This window comes from Hemiscyllium ocellatum, chromosome 9 (genome assembly GCF_020745735.1).
Source record: "Hemiscyllium ocellatum isolate sHemOce1 chromosome 9, sHemOce1.pat.X.cur, whole genome shotgun sequence".
NCBI lineage: Eukaryota > Metazoa > Chordata > Chondrichthyes > Orectolobiformes > Hemiscylliidae > Hemiscyllium > Hemiscyllium ocellatum.
In genome coordinates this window covers 87600385-87625622 of record NC_083409.1, presented here as the reverse complement: position 1 = coordinate 87625622, position 25238 = coordinate 87600385, and the positions used below count along the sequence as shown (strand labels likewise).

Here is a 25238-nt window from a genome sequence, read left to right as displayed (position 1 = left end):
TATAAATGCATAACCACATACATCCAATTCCTATTACTGTTTCTGGATAGCGGGTTGAGACTTGGTTATCTCGGTGCATAGGCTAATTCCAGATAATTTTTATTTTCTCCTGTAGCGATTCTGCTGTAAAATTCTATAATTATCTGTGTAATGGCCTGTAATATTTTTTCACAGAGGTGTCGTAAGAATATTTTCTTCCTGTCTTCTGCATATTGAGGAATGCTTTTGTGACAGATATGGAGCTTGAGCACTCAAACGCTACTGGCCCAAGTGGCCTGTCTTTCTGCTGTTCCATGCAAACCCATCTTACATTTTTTGGGCTAACCTATTTTAATATTTATTTGCAGCGCTTGGCAAACTCAAAAGCACATACCTCACGATTCATCAGTGCCAATCTCCCTTGTAACAAGTTTAAGAACCGGCTAGTAAACATCATGCCATATGAGTCCACCCGGGTTTGCCTGCAGCCAATCCGAGGAGTTGAGGGCTCTGATTACATAAATGCCAGCTTCATCGATGGGTACAGGTACTACAATTTTCCACTTGGAAAGCTTGCCATTTTCTTATTTACTCCATACCAGCTGTTCAGTATCATCTGTAACCTTCAATATGTCATTCCTCTTAGAAATAAATGTGGTGCATTTTTAAAGCTTGGCTTAAAAGTCTTTTGCAGCCAAAGAATCACTTTTTAACTGTAGCCAGTTGTGTAAAGAATTGCAGTTATGACACGTCCCACTAATGTCAATGAAATGAATGATCAGTTTATCAAACTTGGCCAGGACGTTGAGAGATCTCCCTTACTCTTTGAATAACACTAAAAGAACCTCTGTGTTCACCTGAGAGAGCAAATAGGGTCTTTGTTTATTGTCTGTTCTGAAAGTTGCCACTTTCATCAGTGCGATCTTTCTTCACTGTTGTATGGGTATCAATATGGGTATAAATCTGTGCTGAAGTTACTAGACATACAAATCAACTTTATCTTCTGAAAGATAACAGCAGGGGATGCTGGAGATATCTTTCAAGTCTTATCTTTAAAGATGTGCACATACAAGTCAAATAAAGCAAAGATCTTTAATGGATGTGACTCAGTTTAAAGATTAGAAAAAGAATGCGTAATGGAAAAACTACTATACTGTCAGCTGTATTCTGCTTCTTTGCAAATAGAAAAGCATTGACTCAACAGACTTAAAACACAGAGCATTATAACAATTCACTTTTACTTCTTATTTGTAATGTATTGGCATTAATGCTCTTCCATAAACTCATATCCGGGTGTTGAATTGGGCAGCAAAAGATTCTTGGAGATTCACAAAGGTTTATTGTACCTTTCCCTTACTAATTCTCTCCCTGTCCAGAAACCAACACCCAAATGGGGGAGATTTAGTTCTTTTCTTTTAATCAATCTGTTCAGATGTGTGATGATACATCTCTGGATCAGATGGGACTTAAACCAGGCCTTCATATTCAAAGGTAGAGACTATCACTGCATCACAAAATCTCACAAAAGGGCAATCGACAGAACTTGAACTTGTATTGAGGAACTTGTCTCCAGTTCATTGCCTTATCCATTAAGCCATGGTTACAGGCCCTTGAAACTTAGAAACTGTCTATTGTATGGGACTGCTGTGTGCAACAGTGCCCTTTTAATAGTCTGTTAGTCACCTCAATCAACATGTCTGGACATGCTACAACACATGGCCTAGGTAGGTGGGACTTACATCTAGATGATCTGGCCTAGCGGCATGAACACTACCACTGTGCTGCAACAGCCTGATAACTGTGAGATATTTTAATCAACTTGTTTGGTTCAACTGTGAGGAGGATGGTATTAAATTTCAAAAGGGCAGAGAGAGTTTGTTAGAATTGTTGGACAAGTGACAGATGAAATTCAGATGCATAGAAATGCATTCAAATGAATTTGTTTTAGCAGGAAAAACAAGAGGCAATACAAAATAAAAGGTACAATTCTGAAGGGAGTGCAAGAACAGAGAAATCTGTATGTATATGTGTATAAATTATTGCAGCAAGGAAACTGATTGAGAGTACAGTTAATAAAGCAAGATCCTGAGCTTTATAAACTGTGCCATATAAAAGCAAGGAAGCGATGACAAGCCTGTACTGAACAATTTGGCCTCAGCTGGAGTTTTGCATTCAGTTCTCTGGGCACGATTTTTAAGGTAGGGTGTGAAAGTATTAGAGAAGATGGACCCAATGATGACGGTTACATAGATAGCTGGGAGAAGAGGTTGAAAAAAGTTGTTACAAGTATTCAAAATCTTAAGGTGTAGAATGGGAGAAACTGTCTCATTGATAAAGGGATCAAGAACCCAAGGACACTTACTTAAAATTTAAATTCATTCATTGGATGAGGGCATCACTGGCTGGGCTACCATTTATTGCCCATCCCTAATTGCAGTTAAGAGTAACCACACGACTGTTTGGTCGAGAGTCACATGTAGACTAAGCCAGATAAGGATAGCAGTTTGTTCCTGGAAGGGCATTATTGAACCAGATGGGTTTTTTTTCCCCAACAATCACTCTTAATTCCAAATATTTTTATTGAATCCAAAATCCACAACCCACCATGGCAAGATTTGAACCCGGATTCCCTGAACATTACCTGGGTCTCTGGATTAGCAATCCAATGATAATACCACAAGACCACTGTAATCTTGTAAAGAGTGGTAACAAAGCAGTGGTGACACAAGGGAAAGCATTTGTATGCAATGAGTGATTAGGTTGTGAATGCACTACCTGAGTGCAAAGTGGAGGCAGATATATAGTCATGGCTTTCAAAGGGGATCTGAATTATTATTTGAAGAGGAGACATTTGCAGAGTTACAGTGAAAAGGGAAATGACACTGGCTACATGTTCTTGCAGTCAGCAAGCATACACGTGGCATATGCTCCTCCTGTGATATAACAATGCTATGATTCTAGATCTTGCTTACAGACAATAACTGTGTGTTTTCAGCACCACTGAGACATGCATGAGAGTACATGAAAGGAAACATTCATCTAAGGACTATTTAATGCCATGGAGATTGATAAAAGAAAACTTGACAACAGAGATCTGTACTGAATGCTTGCACTGCTTGACATTTTCATTTGTATCTGCAGCAATATAGTTTTTCCCAAACTAAACTACTTAAATTCTAGTCAACGTCTATTGAATTATTTACTAAAGTTGTGCAATTTCAGTCCTCAAACACTAAATTAATTCATTTAATACAAATTTTAATAATTGTGGAACCTGGATGATATCTGAGACTTAATTATATTTTTAGTGAAAATCAGGAATATTACAGCACCTTAATGATGCACATTATTACAAAAACTTATCTAAAATCAGATTACAATAATTTGAAGTCTCTAGTATGTGGACCACATTAATTATGCACTGTTATCAGGAAGAGGAATTATCAGGAAGAGTGACTTTGGTCAGATAGGTATATCTACCACAGAGCACTGCTTCCATCTAGTGGGGAATTTTGTTTTACGTCAATATTACTTTGTGGGCAGTGGGTGTCGCTGGCTGGCTAAAATTTATTGCCAATCTCTTGTTGCCCCTTGAGTAGGTGGTGATGAGCTGCCTTCTCAAACCATTGCAGTCCACCTGCTGTGGGTTGGCCCACAATGCCATTAGGGAGGGAATTGCAGGATTTTAATCTAGCAACAGTGAAAGCACGGTGATATATTTCCTAGTCAAGATGATAAGTGGCTTGGAGGGGAACTTGAAAGTGTTAGTGTTCCCATATATCTGCTGCCCTTGTCCTTCTAGATGAAAGTGGTCATGAGTTTGGAAGGTGCTGTCTGAGAATCTTTGGTTAATTTCTGCAGTGCATCTTGTAGATCGTACACACTGCTGCCACTGAGTGTTGGTAGTGGAGGGAGTGGATGCTTGCAGATGTAATGCCAATCAAGTGAGCTGCTTTCTCCTGGATGGTGTCAAGCTTCTTGAGTGTTGTTAGGGCTGCACTCATTCAGGCAAGTGTAGAGTATTCCATTACACTCCTGACTTGTGCCTTGTAGATGGTGGACAGACTTTGAGGAATCAAGAGATAAGTTACTTGCCACAGTATTCCTAGCCACTGACCTGGTCTTGTAGCCACTGTTTTTATGTGGTGAGTCCAGTTGAGTTTCTGGGTTAATGATAACCCCCAGGATGTTGATGGTGGGGGATTCAGTGATGGTAACACCTTAGAATGCCAAGAGATAGTGGTTAGCTTGTCTCTCATTGGTAAAGGTCATAGCCTGACATTTGTGTGGTGTGAATGTTACTTGCCACTAGTCAACCCAAGCCTGTATATTGTCCAGATCTTGTTGCATTTGAACATGGACTGCTTCAATATCTGAGGAATCACGAATGGTACTAAATATTGTGCAATCATCGGTTCACATCCCCACTTGTAACCTTATGTGGGAGGGAAGGTCATTGATAAAGCATCTGATGGTTGGGCCTGAGGACAGTACCCTGAGGAACTGCAGAGATGTCCTGCAGCTCAGATGACTAACCTCCAACAACTGCAACCATCTTCCCATTTTCCAGGTATGACTCCAACCACCAGAGAGTTTGCTTCCTGATATCCATTGATTCCAATTTTGTAGGGCTCCTTAATGCCGCACTTGGTCAAATGCAGTCTTGATGTCAAGGCCTGTTACTCTCTCCTCACCTCGGGAATTCAGCTCTTCTATCCATGTTTGGACTAATGCTGCATTATGGTCAGGAACTGAGTGGCCCTGGTGGAAACCAAATTGGGCAATACTTAACAGGTTATTGCTGAACAAGTTTTGTTTGATGTCGCTGTTGATGACACCTTCCATTACTTTCCTGATAAGCAAGAGTAGGCTGATGGTGTGGTAATTGGCTGGGTTGCATTTGTCCTGCTTTTTATGTACAGGACATACTTGGGAAATGTTCCACATTGTCAGGTCAATACAAGTGTTGTAGGTATACTGGAACAGCTTTGCAAAGAAGCAGCAAAGTCTGGTGCACAAGTCTTCACTATTGTTGCTGGAATATTGTCAAGGCCTGTAATCTTTGCAGTATCCAGTGGTTCTAAACATTTCTTGATGTCACAAGTAGTGAATCAAATTGGCTGAAGATTTGTGTCTGTAATTGTGGGGACCACTGAAGAAGGACGAGATGGATCATGCACTCAGCACTTCTGGCTGAAGATTGCTGTGAAAGCTTCAGCTTTATCTTTTGCACTGTGCTGGGCTCTTCCAGCATTGAAGATGAGAATATTTGTGGAGCCTCCTCCAATGAGTTGTTTAATTATCCACCACCATTCACGAATAGATGTGGCAGGACTGCAGAACTTAGATCTGATCCATTGGTTGTAGGATCATTTAGCTCTGTCTGTCACTTAGTGCTTATGCTGTTTGGCATACAAGTAATCCTATTTGGTGGCTTCACAAGGTTGACATCTCATCTTCAGGAATGCCTGGTGCTGCTCCTGGTATGCCCTCCTGCGCTCACCAGTGAACCAGTCTTGATCCCCTGGCTTGATGGTAATGGTTGAGTGGGGGATACGCTGGAGTACAATTCACCTGCTGTTGATGGCCCACAGCACCTCATGGATACCCAGTCTTGAGCTGCTAGATCTGTTTGAAGTCTGTCCTATTTAGCACAGTGATAAGAGTCGCAGAACACGATGGAGATTATGCTTAATGTGAAGGTAGGACTTCATCTCGCTGAAGACTCTTACTGATACTGTCATGGCCAAATGCATCTGCAGCTGGCAGATGGGTAAAAAAATGAGGTCAAGCATAGTTTTCCATATTGGAACCTATTGGTTCTCTCATCATCTGCTGCAGGCCCAGTCTAGCAGTTCTGTCCTTTAGAATCCAACCAGCCGATCTGTGGTGCTGCTGCCAAGTCACTCTTGGTGGTGAACATTGAAATATCTCACCCAGGGTACCTTTTGTGCCTTTGCCATACTCAGTGCTTCTTGTGAGTGTTAGTTTAATATGGAGAACGATTCATCAGCTGAGGAAGAATGGTTTGTGATAATCAGTAGAAGGTTTCCTTGCCCATATTTAACCTGAAGCCACGAGACTTCATAGGGTCCAGAGTCAATGTTGAGGACTCCCAGGGCAACTCCCTCTCGACTGTAAACCACCATGCTGCCATGAGTATGACTATGTCAGGCTGTTGCTTGAGACACTGTCCCAATTTTGGTACTAGCCCCCAGATGTTCCCACTGCACCACAAGATCTCCTAATAAAAATAGCCTACTCTAATTTCTGAACAGCTACATGCCCCTTCATAAACCACCCAATTTGACCACATCCCCCTCCAACCCACATTCATCAACTCTATTATCCCCTTCCCTCAAACTGATCCAACCCTCAAAGCAAACCTTTCCTACCAACCTAATATGACTACCTTGCAGCCACCCAATAGTTCTCTCAACCTGACCCAAATAACAACCCAATGACCCAGTCACTTCCTTCAACCTAAACACCTCACCCAGCTGTTCACCTCACTCACTAATTGTCTCCATCAATTTACTCACCACACCTTACTCACAACAGTTAAGTCTTAAACATATCCCCTACCCACCTCACCATCTCATTCCCTACTCACGCCCCACTTGCTCAACTGCCCCTTACCCACATATCCACCACAAAAACCTACCCCGCCCACTTACTTGTATCGTCCACTTACTCCCTATTCAACTTACCCAAACCCCTACATCACCTACACTATACACCAACACTTAACCCACACCCATGTATCCATTCACAAACATTTCAAGAGGACATTTAAAATTATTATGCAGCAGCTAGTGCTATACAAGAGATAGAAAACTTATTTGTCCCTCATCTACTGCCATCTAGTGGAGTTTTCTGAGGGACACAATACTGGGCACTTCGGTCAAAGCTGCACTTGAAATACCTCACAAAAAATCCACGGGAGCATACGGTCAAGATAATTTATAGATTGGGGTCATTATCTTCAATCCAGCAATATAGCAAGTATATTTGCTTTGAGATTTACCAGAACTTCTTTTGAATTTGTATTCAGTGTTTTGTGAGGTTGTGCACAGTTTGCTTGATAGGTGCTTCATTTTCATTGGTCAACAAACAGTTTTGAACACTGCAGTTATTGATCAGAAACAAACCTTTCATTTTTTGGCGAAGTGTGGTTAAGAGGAGTGATTTGAAAGGATTTCACTGAGAAACCCTGCAATATTTCACACAGTATTTTACTGACATACCTCATTAATTATCTCTCCAACCTCTATGATATTCCTTAGGTCCCGTCCTATACACATCTTATCACATACCATTCCTGGAACAATTCGCCACTCAGCAGATCCCTGCCCAAAAACCAACATTCCTTGCAGACACGCCAACTTTGACAGGCTGTTGTTCACGCAGATCAAGATTAACAATCTGACATTGGCCCTCATTGGCAATGTAATGGCACACTGGACAAAAGCTAAGCTGCCCAGAACACATGGTGGCAAAGCTGAGAGCCCCTCGACCATGTATCCCTATTGTCTTGCCATGGTCACTGTTTAACCACCACATTGCACACTTTACTTGTTCCTGAAAACCTTAAGTCTGTAGATCAGGTCTGAGTATCTACCACTGCTTCCCCAGTACCCATTGGTCACATGGATCTAGTCATTGACCGAAATGATATGATCAGGCAAGCATTCAGACAAATCCAAGTATGAGCTTTAATTGATAGCCAGCAAAAAGGCACACAAAGGAACTGAAAACAGGCTGCAGTTCACAAACATCATTCAAACCAAATACTGGCATTCTTGATCTTGACATTCATTGATGGTCCTCTGTACTCAGCTTTCATCTACAAGATTGATATGTCACTCAGGTCCTGTGTGCCTTGTAGCACCCAATGCAGTTGCACTCTGTCTTCTACGCAAAGAGGTCCTTCCACTTGAATGTCCTCACCCTTTCCCTCAGGAGACTGTTACCATCTTCCAGTTCCCAGTACCTTTCACATTGCCTTGTTGCTTGCTCTGATCATCAGATCACACCACACTAAGGTGGTATAGCACACTGTGCCAGGACTATGCTTGAAAGCTATCCCTGACCACTTCAAGCTGTGGAACTGGACCTTCAACATCCCTATTTTCTGATCCACCATGATTTTGGTCATAGCATGTACACCAATTTGGTGAAGATACCACACTGGCTGAGTAACAAGTGGTTTATATCTGAAAGGTAATGCCTGTTGGCACTCCAACCCCTTCCAACCCAAACCTACCTTTACCATTTCACTCTCTATTGCATTCATTACAGGCTATGTAACAGATGCAGCTGGGTGGCAACAATCGGTTGATTAGTCTATGAACTAGTGACCACATCAATTGCAGAATCCACTTGCTTGCCAACAGTCATGTAATTGGTGCTCAAGTGACTGAACAGCTTGGGGTGGGAACAAGATAAAGAGAAGTATTTTCATCTCCATCAGTACAGAGGTTGTCTCTGTTGTTTGCAGTCTACACCATTTTAAACTTGAAGAAAACCAGTTTATCTTTCCTTCAATATTTGTTGTAAGCTGTCACTTTTAATTGATAAGTCAGGGACCTTTCTATAAGTGAACCAGCCATCTTGTGTCTCTTGCAAATCAATGGAACCAGCCAAAGACGGACAACTAAAATGCAACATTCTGGCCAATATAAGAATCATAAGGTTCTCAGCAACTTGTAAGTAGAAGCCACCACCGAACTCCTCCAGTTTTCCTCTATCCATGCCAATGTTTCCCTTTTTGTTTGTTTGTCTTTCATGCGTGTGCTTGGAAGGAGGGACTTAGGGGATTAGAGTTTTAATTGGTAGTGTTATATGCTGGTGTTTTATAACAGTTTACCAGTAGTTAGGATATATTTGCTTGCAATAAATAGTAATTCTTGGTAAGTACTTGGCCTAAGCTCTCTATCAACCTGGTTCTAAAGGTCAGGTAGACTGGGGAATTTTGTATACTTATTTTAAAATCTTTACCTTTTGTGACAACTGCAGAAATAGTAGGGCTGAATTTCCAGCATGCTATCCCAGTGAGTCATGAATATTCAAGCAGTTTTCCAACTGCATTCAATTTCTAGGGAATGCCAAATGATGTCTGAGGATCAACATGCCATAAGTGAGGGGTGAGGTTGAGAAGGTGGGACCTTCATAGTAACTTCTGCAATGTGTCAATTGATCCCGCGCCATTGGCATCACTCTGCATCAAAAAACAGCCCTCCAGCCAACTGGGCTAACCTGCCCGTACCCAGAGGGTTGTAGGGATCTTGAAGTCACTGTCTGAACATCTGGTGGAAGCAGACACCCTGTAACCGACTGATTACGAGACCAAGAACTGGAAGCTAGCTCTTTTTGGGCATTTGTATTAGGCTGTTGTTTTTTCTGCAGTTTTGTAATTATTTGTTTTATTTTGGTTGAATATTGTAACTTTTATTGTATATGTCATTTTAACTAAATATGAATGTCACACCTTGACACTGTTTAGAAATCATTACATACTACAGTTTAAAGACTTCGGTTTATTATACGTGTCAGCTAGTTCTCCTTTTTATCACTGATATTAACTGGCAGAACGAGTAATCCAAATTAATTACATTGTCATATGTATCGATCTTGAATTATTAAGGTTTGGCCTTGCTTGACTGTTTTTTTAACTGTTTGGGTAATTTTATTTGATTAGATTGGGGAAAATATCAACTTTATTATGCAAATCTTTGCAATTATAAAGAGCTTAACATGAAAGTCTCCTTTTAATTGCTTTATTTGTCTCAGTTAGATTATTTTACAAGGTAATGACCAGACCATTACATTCCCTGTCCTGTGGGCAAAGTCAGACCACATGCTGGAAGGAATAAATTCCTCAGTCATCCATCTACCTTAACAATATGCAGCTTTGCCTGTTCAAACCCTTTTGATTATTCAGTCTAAGAGTGAAATCTGCTGGTGGGTTTATTGGGTGGGCATTCATGGGTGCATTCAGCACCCAAATATTACATAACAGCTGATATGATGCAAACAGGTGAAGACCAACAGTTTTATATAACAATTTCATCAAATACAAAGCACTCCAGAAAAAGTGGAAAAGGGCAGCATGCAGAGTAAATTGCGTTGGAAGGGATAGCATGGGAACAACTAAATGGGGGGTGGGATAATATGAGGGGGAGGGGATGACATAAGACGAAGGTTGGGAATGAAGGATGATATGATGAAAGGGATGGTTTGAGCATAGCATAAAAGGGAGCGCTTTGGGAGGATGGAATGGCAAAGGATGGGGGATTTAAATAAATATTGTTGCAGTAAAGTTACTAATTTCATCAGAAATGTGCATATCTCTGCTAATTTTTAAATAATAACTGGAATGTAGAAATGTGTGTTCTGAAAACTACATATGTTTCCTCAATAAACAGGCAGCAGAAAGCTTATATTGCCACACAGGGACCACTGGCAGAGACCACAGAAGATTTCTGGCGTATGCTGTGGGAGCACAATTCCACAATTGTAGTAATGCTCACAAAATTGCGCGAGATGGGTCGAGTAAGTAATTTGCCTTTGTGCTCCCAACTGTACAATGAAATTATTTACAATGAAAGTCATTTGCTGGTTATTAGCTAAGGTATTCCATTTGTAATCATGTAAATAGTAGTACAAGTCCCAGGATTGAACTTGACAATGATTTTTTTAGATGAGTGAGGTGGTAAAGAAAGAAAACAAAAATATAGAATTAAACTTAGAGCCATCTGACACTGAATGTGTATAACCAAATTGTAACACCTCTTTCGACTAGAATGTGGTCATAGAGATTTACAACACAGAGAAAAGTCCTTTGGCCTATCATATTTGTGCAAGTCAAAAACAACTACCTAACTGTTCTAATATCCCATTTTTCGGCACTTAGTCTATAGCCTTGTATGCCTTGGCATTGCACGTTCAGATCTAAATTCTGCTTAAATGAAGGTTTCTGCCTCTACCAACCTTACATTCAGTAAGTTTCATCTTCCCAGCACCCTCTGGGTGAAAAGGTTTTTCCTCACATCTCTTCTAAAACCTCAGCTCCTTACCTTAAATCTACTCCTCCTGGTCACTGATCCCTCCATTGATTCCAAGGGAAAATGTTGCTTCCTGTCTACTCTATCTATGCCCCTCATAACCTTCTATATCTCCATCATGTTCCCTTTCAAACTCATCTGCTCTCAGGAAAGCAACTCTAGTTTATGCAATCCTTCTTGCTGGGCCGAAGGGCCTGTTTCCACACTATAAGTAAACTAATTTCTTCATAATGGAAATTCCCCACCCCAGGAAACACCCTGCTAAATCTCCTCTGCACTTTCTCCAATGCTATCACATCCCTCCTATACTGTGGATTCCAGAACTGCACACAGTACAGTAACTGTCGCCTAACCAAAATTTTATACAATTCCAGCATAGCCTCCCTGCTCTTAAACTCTATGCCTCGGATAATAAAGGCAAGTATACCATGTGCCTCCTTAACCATTTTTCCACCTGTCCTTATGGCTTAGATACCAGTGTTCCTCTGATCCTCTCATACAAAAGGTAAAATTTTAACCAGCTTTTGAAGCAATAAATTAAGGGTGTAGTGTTACCTGTTTAGAGATTAAATTAAACCTGAAAATACTTCCTATCAGAAGGATGGTGTGAAACTTGAAAGGGTTCAGAAAATATTTACAAGAATGTTGCCAAGGTTTGAGGATTTGAGCTATAGGGAGAGACTGGTTAGGCTGGGGCTGTTTTCCCTGGAGCGTCAGAGGCTGAAGGGTGAGACCTTATAGAGGTTTATAAAATCATGAGGGGCATGGATAGGATAAATAGACAAAGTCTTTTCCCTAGGGTGGTGGAGTCCAGAACTAGAGGGCATAGGTTTATGATGAGAGGGAAGAGATATAAAAACAAAACCTAAGGGGCAAATTTTCACACAGAGGGTAGTGCATGTGTGGAATGGTCTGCCAAAAGAAGTGGTTGAGGCTGGGACAATTGCAACATTTAAAAGGCATCTGGATAGGTATATGAATAGGAAGGGTTTAGAGGCATATGGGCCGGATGCTGCCAGGTGGGAGTAGATTGGGTTGGGATATCTGGTCAAGACGGATGAGTTGGACCAAAAGGTCTGTTTCTGTGCTGTACTTGAAAACCTTAAAACAGATTTGGCAATATCGGTGGATAGAGTTAACAGAGTCTAATGACTCTTGCACTTACTCCAAAGAAGGGGAGGACTCAAGGGCTTCCAGCATCCACAATATTTTATTTTTATTTTACTGTTTAGAGGTTTTATATATATTATGCTCAGTGTTGCTGACTCATTCGTTTATTCTCACCAGGAAAAGTGCCACCAGTACTGGCCAGCAGAGCGCTCTGCTCGGTATCAATATTTTGTAGTCGATCCAATGGCTGAATACAGTATGCCACAGTATATCCTGCGGGAGTTCAAAGTAACAGATGCCAGGGTAAGTGAGGGATGTGAGTCGTATTAATGTTCCTTAATGTTATTCTTGTGTACATAGTAATAATGTGATTCACTGTTACAAATATGTTTTGTCTAAAGTATTAATTTGTAATACCATTAGCTAGAGAGATAAAGATAACTTGGAGAGAAAGATGTTATTAAGAGGAGATGCGAGAGAGAGAGAGAGAAGATAGGAATAACTATTTAAGTTGAAAAACATTAACTAAGAGGGTAGGATCCTCTTTAGCCTTTTGCTGTGGCTCCTGAACAGGTAGTAATGAGAAGAGATTTGCCTCAACTCAGGGTCAGGTGCAGAGCTGTTTAAGTTTGCTTAAACAATCCCACAATTTGAAGAGAGGCATGTGGAGAGATGTTTCATTTCATTTGAGAACATTGCAAAATAAATTAAGTGCTTGATTTGATTTGATTTATTACTCTTGTTACATGAACCGAGATACAGTAAAAAGTATTGTTTTGCATGCTAACCAGACAAATCATACCTTATCTAAATACAACAGGGGAATAGAACAGAATACAAAATATAATGTTAGAGTGAGAGAGAAGGTGCAGAGAAAGATCAACTCTAATACATGAGAGATCCGTTCCTAAGTCTGATGATGGGAAAAAAGCTGTTCTTAAATCTATTGGTATATACCTTTAAAAGTTCATATCTTTTGTCTGATTGAAAGAGAGTGGAAGAAAGTATAATCAGGGTTGGATGGGCCTTTGATTATGTTGGCTGCTTTCCTGAGGCAGTGGAAAAAGTAGACAGTTTTCCATGATGGGCTGGGCTGCATTCTCAACTCTAATTTCTTGTGGTCTTTGACAAGCTGTGGTGCATCCTGAAATTTGAATTCTGCTAATCCCATCTGCCTTTGTTAAATTAAGCTATTATGGCTTTGCAGACACATATGCAAGAGTATAAATGAAAATAATTATCTTTACAGTGTGTGCTAAGCAACTGTTGAGATTTATGCTGATCAAACTTGTATTTTCAAAGTTTATGCAAAGAAACTATTAGTATTCTGAAGCTTTCCTTTCTCCAGTGGGTGGAAATGTAATGAAGATGCATTTTCTAAAATATTAATTGAAAATATGATCAACCAGATTTATATATATCTCAAACTTGTTAAAATAACTCTTTTTAAAGCAAAGGACACTGACTGGCTGTGGCATCAAAGAACACATGCTACTTAACTGGAGTCGCTGAGCAACATTCCCTCCATGTGCATGCTCATTGACATCCAGTTCCAGAAGTCGCTGTTGGGAACTGACCTCGGCGCACTTGAAAAAAAAATTAGAGGGGATGCTGTTACTGTGTTTGCAATGCTTTAGTGGAGTGGTCCCATGACCCAGTTTTGGGTGTAAAATTATATTGGCTCTGAACAAAATCAGGGAGGAAATGCCCAAGAAAACAAAACCTAAGCCCTCCTTTTTCTCTGAGACTCCACATAGAACATAGAACAGTACAGCACAGAACAGGCCCTTCAGCCTGTGCCAACCATTGATCCTCACGTAAGGTAAACCTAATGTGCAAACCCTCAAATTTATGCATGTCCAGCAGTCTCTTAAATATCCCCAATGACCTGGCTTCCACAACTTCTGCTGGCAACGCATTCCATGCTCATACAACTCTCTGTGTATAGAACCTGCTTCTGACATCCCCTCTATACTTTCCGCCAAACAGCTTAAAACTATGACCCCTCGTGTTAACAACTTCTGCCCTGGGAAAAAGTCTCTGGCTATCAACTCTATCTATGCCTCTCATTGTCTTGTATGCCTCAATTAGGTCCCCTCTCTTCCTTTTTTCAATGAAAAGGTCCAAGCTCAGTCAACCTCTCTTCGTAAGATAAACCCTCCATTCCAGGCAGCATCCTGATAAACCTCCTCTGAACCCTTTCCAAAGCATCCACATCTTTCCTATAATAGGGCGACCAGAACTGGACACAGTATTCCAAGTGTGGTCTAACCAAAGTTTTATAGAGCTGCAACAAGATCTCACGGCTCTTAAACTCAATCCCCCTGTCAATGAAAGCCAAAACACTATATGCTTTCTTAACAACCCTGTCCACTTGGGTGGCAATTTTTAGGGATCTATGTACCTGCACACCAAGATCCCGCTGTTTCTCCACACTGCCATGAATCCTGTCTTTAATCCTGTACTCACCCTTCAAGTTCAACCTTCCAAAATGCATCACCTTGCATTTATCCAGGTTGAATTTCATCGGCTACCTCTCAGCCCATCTCTGCTTCCTGTCAATGTCACGCTGCAGCCTACAACAGTCCTCTATACTGTCAACGACACCTTCAACCTTTGTGTCGTCTGCAAACTTGCTAACCCATCCTTCAATCTCCTCATCCAAGTCATTAATAAAAATTACAAAGAGTAGAGGCCCAGGAACACCACTCGCCACTGATTTCCAGACAGAATACTTTCCTTCCACGACTAATCGCTGTCTTCTGTCGAGCAGCCAATTCTGTATCCAGACAGCTAAATTTCTCTGTATCCCATTCCTCCTGACCTTCTGAACGAGCCTACCATGGGGAACCTTATCAAAGTTTGTCAGTTGAAAATGCACCAGAAAACCTCAGTACTGCAAACTCTCAAAGGAGAAGTCTATCTACATCACTGTCCCCAGAAAAAGGAGCCTCAGTGCCAGTAGCCTGTGTGGAAAGTGATTTTGGTTGCAGAGTTGCAGTTAGGGCAATGTAATAATTCTGTTTTTCTCAATTTAACATTTCGTTGCCGGAGTACATATCAAACTGCAGGGTGTCATCTTATTTTTTTTTCCCTACAACTGGAGGAATATGTTTGTTATTTTTCAAGAAGCATAGTTGGACATAATTACATATTTTAAACAAATCTCTAAATAAATACTGCATTCTTGCTTGAGCTAAGGTTTTTTGCAATAAATTAGTTTTTTATTTGTCAACTTGAGGAATCTGAATGACTTTGGTTCTGATACTGAGCTTCATATAGTCTAATATATAATTGGCAATTATCAGCTCCCTTTTCAAATTTAAACATTGTTATGGCCAATGGAAGAATAGGATACAGAAAGAAATCAATCCACCCTTTCTAACTTTGTTGTTGTAATATCCTTGCTTTCAGATTAAATGTTCACTTATTATGTTCACTAAGTGAATGAATGGGAACTTTTGAAATGTCAGTGTACCATTGTTTTGCTGTATGGAGTTCAAGCCCCACCACTCAAATTGATGGATTTGAATTCAGTTAAAAACAAGTTATCAGTTGTGGTGACTGCAAAATTACCATTTTCGCAATAGATGCTGGACTTGATTGCAATGCCCACATCCAATGAATAGAAAAACCAGTTTTTGACTCCTTTTATTGCACTGAGAATTCACATAATTGTTCCAACAATTAGAAGAGAATTGCAAGTTGTCTCTTTTTAAATCAAGAATCGTGACCAAAGATATGTGCACGTCAGATCAATAATTTCAGGTTGTACTGTATGTTGAAGAGTTTTGATAATGATAACACCTTTATTATTGTTATCTACATTCAGTAGGTCCAGGTGTTTCTTTTCGATTTCTCGCATCATCAATACTTTGTATTTTGCCGCCTTACATAATTGACAAAATTAATATACTGCACGCAATTACCAGAATATATTATTGCTAACACAGGTTGCAAAATAAATATATAAAGACAGAGGTTGATGTAGTTCACAATACTGTCTTGCTGATGTAATATTTTAAATGTGTATTTCTATGCCACGGTTTTGTGGTGTGCACACCATTCACAAAAGGCATAAACGTCATTTTCTGTTGAAATAGCTTAGCTTTATCCTTTGACCATGGAAACGTGTATTACATTTGAAACTAGCAATGAGGCCATAGAGGTGGTGCTGGTGAAGTGGTTATCATTTAGCAAAATGATAACCTCTTAGATATTCCACTTGTTTTCTTGAAGTTTGTGTTAGAACCATAGAAAAGCTACAGCAGAGAAAGAAGCCATTCAATGCCAATTATTCTGCTAGCTGAATAAACTAGCACCATCATCGCTGTAGCCTTGCGGGTCACAGCACTTCAGGTGCAGATCCAGGTTCCTTTAAAATAAGTTGAGGATTTCTATCTCAGCAACCAAGATGGGTAGCGCATTCCAGACCTTCGGCACTTTCTAGATGAAAATGTTTTTCCTCATGTCCCCTGTAATTTGGATATTTGCCTTATCCAGATGTATAAACTCAGACTTCACTGGTGTGATGTCCATTTGTCACTTGCCCCCTGCACCCCTACTCAACCAAACCATTTATATCATCCTGTACTTCTTCACTATCAACCACCCATCTTAGTGTTGTCTCTATTTCTCAAACGTGCCTTCTAAAAACTACTGTTCAAGTGCCTTAAAAAAATTAGCTTATTTATTGGGCTCTACTTTTCCCTATTTGCTTCATTTTTTTGACTATTAAAAATAAAAAACTAAATAAGGATAAAATGCATTTTTAGATTTGCAACAATAACTTTAATGATCTGTAAGACAGCACACCTACCTATTACTAGAGTTACTGTATCATCCATGCATTTTGAAAGGAAAATATTTGCTGGGCTATGATGGAAAACTGTAAGTGGTGGCACTAATTGGATAGCTCGTTCAATAAGCCAGCATAGATAGACCTAATAGATCAAATTGCTTCTTTCTATACTTTCAGATTTATTTTGATCTAACAAAGTTGGCTACTCCTATGTAAATTAGTTTAGGAGACTTAAAATTATCTGTTTAAATAGGTTTGCAAGCATTTGACAATACATTGTAGTAGAGGGTTATGGTTTTAACCGATTTCCTCTTGTCCTTGAACACTTTCTGTGCCTATCTCTTTATCTCCAGCACCATGGAAGTATATCAGTAGTAAAAGTGGTAATTAAATTCACTTGTGGTTCACAATGTTTTGGCTTTACTCTCTACATTGATGTGTGTCCTCTTGAGGGAGAAATGCTATAGCTTTTTTTCCATTATTCCTCCATTGTAAGAGAAAATATTCAATTAAAATGTCATTTAGACACCAAAAGATTTCTAATCTTTACTTTTAACTTTAAATGTAGGATGGTCAGTCTCGAACAATCCGGCAGTTCCAGTTCACTGATTGGCCTGAACAAGGAGTGCCAAAAACAGGAGAGGGATTCATTGATTTCATTGGTCAAGTACACAAGACTAAGGAACAGTTTGGACAGGATGGACCTATCACTGTGCATTGCAGGTAAGCAGTCAGCACTTTTCATAATGATGATGAAATTAATTACAGCCAAGCATATTTCCATGACAAATTGATATCTCTGTTGAAATCTTTCTTACACAACTGGAAAGGACTGTAGACTTTGCTTGACTGACCTCTTTGTGAGCTGAAAATGTGTTGCTGGAAAAGAGCAGCAGGTCAGGCAGCATCCAAGGAACAGGAAATTCGACGTTTCGGGCATAAGCCCTGCCCGAAACGTCGAATTTCCTGTTCCTTGGATGCTGCCTGACCTGCTGCTCTTTTCCAGCAACACATTTTCAGCTCTGATCTCCAGCATCTGCAGACCTCACTTTGACCTCCTTTGTGAGATTTTTTTCTCTTTTTGTCAATATCACAATGTTTATTTTCTGTTATTGATCATTTAAGTGAACTGTTTGATAGTTTAGTAAGTCTGGAGGAACACCAGTTCTTTCCCCAAGATTTTGTTTTTCTCAAATAGTTTCAGACATGGCACTGTTACTTTGGGTTAATTGGTTGTGTGCAAAGTGTATACTGGGTGATTGAGCAAGGAAGAACTACATGTTGGCATGGAGGTTATGAGGGACTATTGGAAATGGGTGGGGATGCAACAGGACAGTGAGGACTATAAGGTCAAAATTATAATCAGACATCTGATATGAAGCCCCAGAGATCTGAGGCAGTTCTTTTTAACCTGCCCCACCTTACACCTTAGCACCAATATTCCCTCTAAGCTGCATGACTATGTGAATGCAGCCACTCTGACATTGCACCACACACAACAATCAGCATGCTGACACTTACTGAACTTGGAGATCCACACACACAAAAAAAAATTACAAGGAATGTTGCTGAACACTGAGTCACATGAAATCTGCTCCTGGGCATGCTGGGCCTAACTGTAACCTGCACTGGCACCCACCCTCAGTGGAGCAAAGATCATGCCAATCAACTGAGCTGAGTCCTGCAAGTCAGATAATTTCACAACTCAAGTTATCCTCCTGAGTCAAGAACAACTGCACCATAAAGAGTTAGTGCACGAGAAATGAATTCAACAAATCTTTTAAATGCATAGCAACACAAAAATTTGATAAAAGATTCTCCACTGTTCTAGTGCTGGTGTGGGTCGAACTGGTGTTTTCATTACCCTGAGCATTGTGCTGGAACGGATGAGGTACGAGGGAGTTGTGGACATGTTTCAAACAGTGAAGACATTACGAACACAACGGCCTGCCATGGTTCAAACAGAGGTGAGATATTTAATTGATTTTTACTTAAGCTACTAGAAATGTACCATGCTAAATACCTTAAGAATAGCTTGTAGCAATGTCAATGTTGCTTGTTATCTTTTCATATTCTATTAATATGACGCTGACATTATACGTAGAAATCTTATTGGGAGAGTCCAGTCCAGCTGCCAGGGTTGTCAAAGCAGTGAAAGGTCCAGATTTCTCTGGTCATACACTTCGCTGCAGGCGTTCATTGGAATTTATCTAGCATCCATCAGATGAATTTTGACTTGGACAGTAACACAAAAGGCTCACCATCAATCAATCTTGTATTCCAGACAAAACGATTTCACCTATTGGGTTTTAGTGCCCAAGATAAATTTTGCCTTCCAAATTGGTAGAGATGTTGACAGGGTTGATATTTTAAATGTACCGTCAAACTTGTGACATTGTATTATTTGCTGAAACTTGCTGCTGTTCTATGTTCTGTAGATAATGGTATCCTTATATTGAATTAAAATGTTTGTACGATATGTAATTAAATCATCAAATCCCTACAGTGCAGAAAGAGGCCATTCAGCCCAACAAGATTGCATTGACTCTCCGAAGAGCATTCCACCCTGACCAGCACTATCTTAGACAGGGTTGTAAGATTATATGTAATAAAGGATGGGTTAGCTGTGTGACTTGGTACTTAACAGCAATAGATGCAAGACTGTGCACTTGAGTGTGTAATGTTTTGTCAATCATTCCACCTGTATGGCCTGAAAGCATTGGTTTGTGCGTGCTTTCCCACTGTGTGCGCAGTGAAGAGCAACTCAGGACTGTCAAAACTTGGCCAGTGCATGGTTGGGCTTCAAACATACTATTGGCATCGGAAAGTGCAGGTTTTCCCAACTGTGGACAGATGGCATGCAATGTAGCATTCCACATTGAAAATTAATCAAGGTTCAGACAATAGCATGAGAAAACCCATGAAAAGTAACACTGAAATGACTAATTTCAGGCTAAATCCTGCCCATATACTCTGCGTAGGTCAACAAAGTCATTACCAGTACATCCAACTATCATCAGTTCACAGATAAAAGATAAAGCATTCTTCATTGAGTTTGCTTTGAACTTTATTGGAATGTTACATGTGCAGGTGAACGAAAGCAAGGCTGATAGTTAAAATTAACAGGTGACTGGAAGCTCAGTCGCATTTGTGAACTGAATGAATGGAAGCGCTCCACAAAGCGATCAGTCAGTCTGCTTTTTGTCTTCCTATTGTAAAAGAAACCACCTCAGGGCAGTAAATACAGTAAACTACATGGGAAGAAATTTTACTTTGAAGGAGTGTTTGGGACTTGGAAACTGAGTTGAGGAGGTAGAATTTCAGGTGTTACATCTCCTGCACTTGCATGCAGAAGGGTTGTGGAAAAAGGAAGGGTAGATGGGTGAAAGTGGAATAAACCAAGATGTCATTGGGGGAAACAGTCCCTTTTGGAATTGTGAAAGGTGAGGCAAGAGGAAGATATTTTCCATGGTGGCACTGTGCTGAAGGTGACTAAAATGACAGAGAATAATTAAAAGAATACAGAAACTACAGGGTCAAAAAGTCAAGACAAGTGGAAATCTCTAATGGTTCCAGAACAAAAGGAAGAGTTTAGAGCAGGTGCATAAATTAGAATGGAAACAGTTGACAGCCCCATCAATTATAATGCACAGAGAGAGGAGTGCATGCAGATCAGAAGTACTCAAGTGCAAGGTTTAACATCTAAACAGATGCAACAGAAAAGAAGAAACAAGAAGAATGGAAGAGTCCCTACTGCAAGCAGGGCTTTCTCAAATGTGGACAAGTCAATTGTGGGAATCATTGGGGTTAGAATGAGTGTTGTTTGTAAAATTGTTTGAGGGGCATGGATAGGATAAAGTGGGGAAAGATATAAAAGAGATCTAAGGGGCAACTTTTTCATGCAGAGGATGGTACATGTATAGAATGAGCTGCCAGAGGAAGTGGTGGAGGCTGGTAGAATTGAATGTTTAAAAGGCATCTGGATGGGTACATGAATAGGAAGGGTTTGGAGGGATATGGGCTGGGTACTGCCAGGTGGGACAAGATTGGGTTGCGATATCTGATCGGCATGGATAAGTTGGACCGAAGGGTCTGTTTTCGTGCTGTACATCTCTATGACTCTAAATAGAAGCCATGATGTGGAGCAGCCAGTGGTGGACTGGAGTGGACAAAGTTAAAAATCACAACACCAGGTTATAGTCCAACAGGTTTATTTGGAAGCACTAGCTTTTGGAGCGCTGCTTCTTCATCAGCTAACCGATGAAGGAACAGCGCTCCAAAAGCTAGTGCTTCCAGATAAATCTGTTGGACTTATCACCTGCTGTTGTGTGATTTTTAACTTTGTCTAGAAATGGACACACAAGTCAAGGAAAGGAAAAAAGTCAGATGGAGATGGAATATGTTAAGGTGAAAATTGGAAGCTGAGTTGGTACAATTTTCTAATTTGGTCAAAAGCACCACAGTGCAGTTGGAAGAGAAATGGAGAACAATTAAGACAAATGAATGTACATATAAACAGCCAAGTTGAGAAAGGTAGTGCTGGATAAAGACTGGTTGGAGCTCCATTCTAGGAAGAAGAGGTGAGCTTTTCGACTGTCCAGAGACAAAGGTAGAGATGAATCGGATAAAAGTTCTAGGAAACTGTTAAAATGACGAGAACATCAGGAAAGTCAGAGATATAGATGAATAAAGACTGGATAAGTGGGGAGAGATAGAGACAAGATAGAAATTGAAAAGTCCAATGGGCAGGAACGGGCTGAATTAATGGTTTTGGGAACTTCAAAACAGCCTGTTCAATGTTGCAGACTGTGAAGAATAGATAACAGACATGGAAATAGGTCCTGGCTGAAATCATCGACAAGCAGAAAGTGAGGACTGCTGGAGATCAGAGCTGAAAAATGTGTTGCTGGAAAAGCGCAGCAGGTCAGGCAACATCAAAGGAATAGGAGAATCGATGTTTCGGGCATAAGCCCTTCTTCAGAAGGGCTTATGCCCGAAACTTCGATTCTCCTGCTCCTTTGATGCTGCCTGACCTGCTGTGCTTTTCCAGCAACACATTTTTCAGCTCTGAAATCATCGACAATTGATTCCTGGCTGTGTCTGTCCAGTTCTCCCCTATGATATCCAGACAGAGCTTTTGCATATGTTTCTACCAATTTTCATTAAGGTTTCTGGATTGTTTTTCATTAATCAATTGATGAGTAAAATCTTATTAACTCTTAAAAATGAAGGGAAACATGCTCTGAGTGCAAATATCAGATGCAGTAATCAGTGTAAATTCATAGTCCTAAGCTGCTAGCTGAAGTCTTGATGATTACTATAGCTATGCTATTATCAAAATGGGTATAATCAGAACTGCAATGAATATTATGAATGCTATTCATAGCAGAAATTTGAGTAATACACCAACCATGATACTTTTCACTCATTCTCACAATCTGCAATAAAATCTGACTTGGAAGGAACTTTGGTATCTGTGGTACTTGTTAGGTATCCAATTTGTTATGTGAAAAAAGTTGAAAAATAGTCAATATGCACTTCACACTGCTGTTATGATGTGAGACCAATGAAATCTTGTTGAAATTCAGGACTTTGCATTTTCAACATTGGCCTTTAGTGAGTGACATTATAAGCGTTACAGCAACCTTTACTCCAGTATTGCCCAGGATCAAACATAATGACTTTCACTTCTTTTTAGAGATGTTTGGTGCTGCAAATGTGTTGCTGGTCAAAGCACAGCAGGTTAGGCAGCATCTCAGGAATAGAGAATTCGACGTTTCGAGCATAAGCCCTTCATCAGGAATAAGAGATGTTTGGTGGTCATATTTCAATTCCACTATGTTATATATTAATCACTCATGTAAGCAAATATTTGAATCCAGATTTTAATGAAGAAGACACAGTTTTATTGAACAATGTTTAATCTCTGTCTGCAGGACCAGTACCAGTTATGTTACCGAGCAGCGCTGGAGTACCTTGGAAGCTTTGATCACTATGCAACGTAACTTCTATCACCCAATCAGAACTTGTGACTTTCAGGACCCAGAAAATAATTTTTTGAGCCATATCAAATCATTGTTTGGTTATCCTATACAGCGAGTTGTCAAGGTGTAATGATATCAGCAACTCAGAAATCTATCATGGTTCTTGGACTTATCAGGAACTAATTTGACTTGTTTTAACTCCGAACCAATATGGTAATAATTTACACATCTCAAATCCTCTTCAATCTACATGGGATTCCTTTTTTGATTATAAGTTTAGCTCAAATATAATGCATCAGTTTTTTTTGGGCTTTAACAGGGGTGCCATCAACAATTTTATAAATCTTTTTATTAAAATTGGTATTTTTTTCTGAAGCTAAATTGTTTTGCTCAATGGCAAAACAGAATTCCTTGTGCTGTAAATGCATTTTTTAATTTTATTATAATTGGTTAAGTTTTTATATTCTCCTTTTTGCTGATTTAAGGGTTCTTTATGTTTGCAACAGAGCTGCCCATTTTAGTGCAGCTCTGTATTTAATCCGGGGTGACTGGAATCTTAACCACTGTTCTGATAATAGCTGCTGTATCTACTCCTAGGGATAGACAAATCAAACTGAAGTTTAATCTTATATGGAAGTGTCTTCTCTCCAGATACTGTACAATACAAAACTATTAATACTGAATAAAGCAGGAGCCTGGTGCTGTTAGATGAATTTAATAAAAAAAAACAAGGATGCATTTTGGTTTTGTACAGTTTCTTAATATGACCGATTTGATCCTTTCCTTGTTTTAAAAAAAATAAAAATGTTAGAAAAAGTAATCAATACCCAATAATCTGCCAGTCTATTGGAGATAAATTTAAACTGGATCACAACCAACTTCATGTAAACACTGCAGCGCACCTTGCTACAAACTTCAATCACCTGCCCAGAGAAGAACTGGGAGCAGCAACGCTTAATTGTCACCAATCAGACCAGTTGGTCTCTGTTTTACCTTGACTATTGTGGGAGTTAAGACTGCTAAGCGTTTCCTTACCAATAGCCTGAATTTTCCAGTTAGCTATTATGGTGGGTGGAAGTCCTGTGATTGGATAATCAACTGTTATTCTGTGGAGCTGTTGCAGTAGGGTGTCTGGGTGTGGAATTGGGGAAGGTGGTGGATGAATGCCAAATATAATCAATTAGAATGATATCGACTGTAACCTGATTTGAAAAGGTTGAATTGTTCGGAACACGCTCATTTTTACCTTGTGTATGCATAGTGCTGTAGGGGTTACTCTGTTGTATACACAGTCTGTTTTCTATTTGTTGATAAATGAGATCATCATTGGAAAAGTCTTGATGTTAATAAAGTTGAATAATCGGGTTTTATACAACGTGGTTTCATTGGGGAATTCTTACTACTTATTCCACTCTTGAAAATTAAAGCTCCATCTATGATAAACATCAATCCTCCATTTTGGTCTGCATGCAGATATAAATATAAATTTACCAAAAGCAGTTTAGTAGAAAAGTATGGCCATTGCTGATTAAAAACAAATTTAAAAAGTGAAGTTGGGAGGAGAGTGATGAGATGAGAACTCGATGATTTTCAGATGTAATATTGTGATCACACTTGTTTTATGTATTGACTTCACTGAAAATGAAAATTATGGATGTAAATTTGCTCGCTGAGCTGGAAGGTTCATTTTCAGACGTTTTGTCGCGTTACTAGGTAACATCATCAGTGAGCCTCCGTTGTTCTGACTTGCTTTCTATTTGTGTGTTGAGGTTTCCTTGGGTTGTTGATGTCATTTTGTGTGATGTCATTTCCTGTTCTTTTTCTCTGAGGGCCTGATCATCTGAAAACAAACCTTCCAGTTCAGCGAGCAAACTTACGTCCAGAACCTTAACCTGAGCTACAAATCTTCTGAATATTATTATCACAGGAGTGGAACTGAAGTTAGATCCATTCATATGACACATTTTAGGGGCATACGTAGACTCATGATTCTCCATTATTTCAATTCCAACCTTTCAAATGAAGATCAGACTGCCAACTTTATTTCCTCTTTATTTCCTGCATCTTGCTGGGAGAACTTCCAAGTGCTGTCAGCCATGCAATACTGTGGCCAAGTTTCCATTCCTCATGTATGCATGCTTAAGGCAAAGTACCAGTAAGCTGTTACACAGCCAAGCCAAATTCTGTTCCCGCGAAATATCATTCATATTTTCTCTGACAGAGGTTTACCATTGACAATTATAGTCTCCTTCTATGGCGAAAGCTTCTGAGGCCAATTATTAGCACTTATACAAGATC

The 25238-nt window shown here is 39.8% G+C and overlaps 1 protein-coding gene across 8 annotated transcripts in view; it reads left to right on the top strand.

Annotated features, from left to right (window-relative positions):
• ptprfa (protein tyrosine phosphatase receptor type Fa) overlaps positions 1-24315 on the top strand; it is a 462130-nt gene extending 437815 nt beyond the window's left edge. For all 8 annotated transcript variants that reach the window (XM_060830552.1, XM_060830548.1, XM_060830551.1 and 5 more), the window contains 6 exons: positions 348-526; positions 10407-10533; positions 12333-12458; positions 17525-17679; positions 18788-18923; positions 22893-24315. In XM_060830552.1, coding sequence (XP_060686535.1) covers positions 348-526; positions 10407-10533; positions 12333-12458; positions 17525-17679; positions 18788-18923; positions 22893-22961 — 792 coding nt within the window. In that variant the 3' untranslated portion in view covers positions 22962-24315. The remainder of the gene's footprint in view (positions 1-347; positions 527-10406; positions 10534-12332; positions 12459-17524; positions 17680-18787; positions 18924-22892) is intronic.
• Positions 24316-25238: the final 923 nt, after the last annotated feature.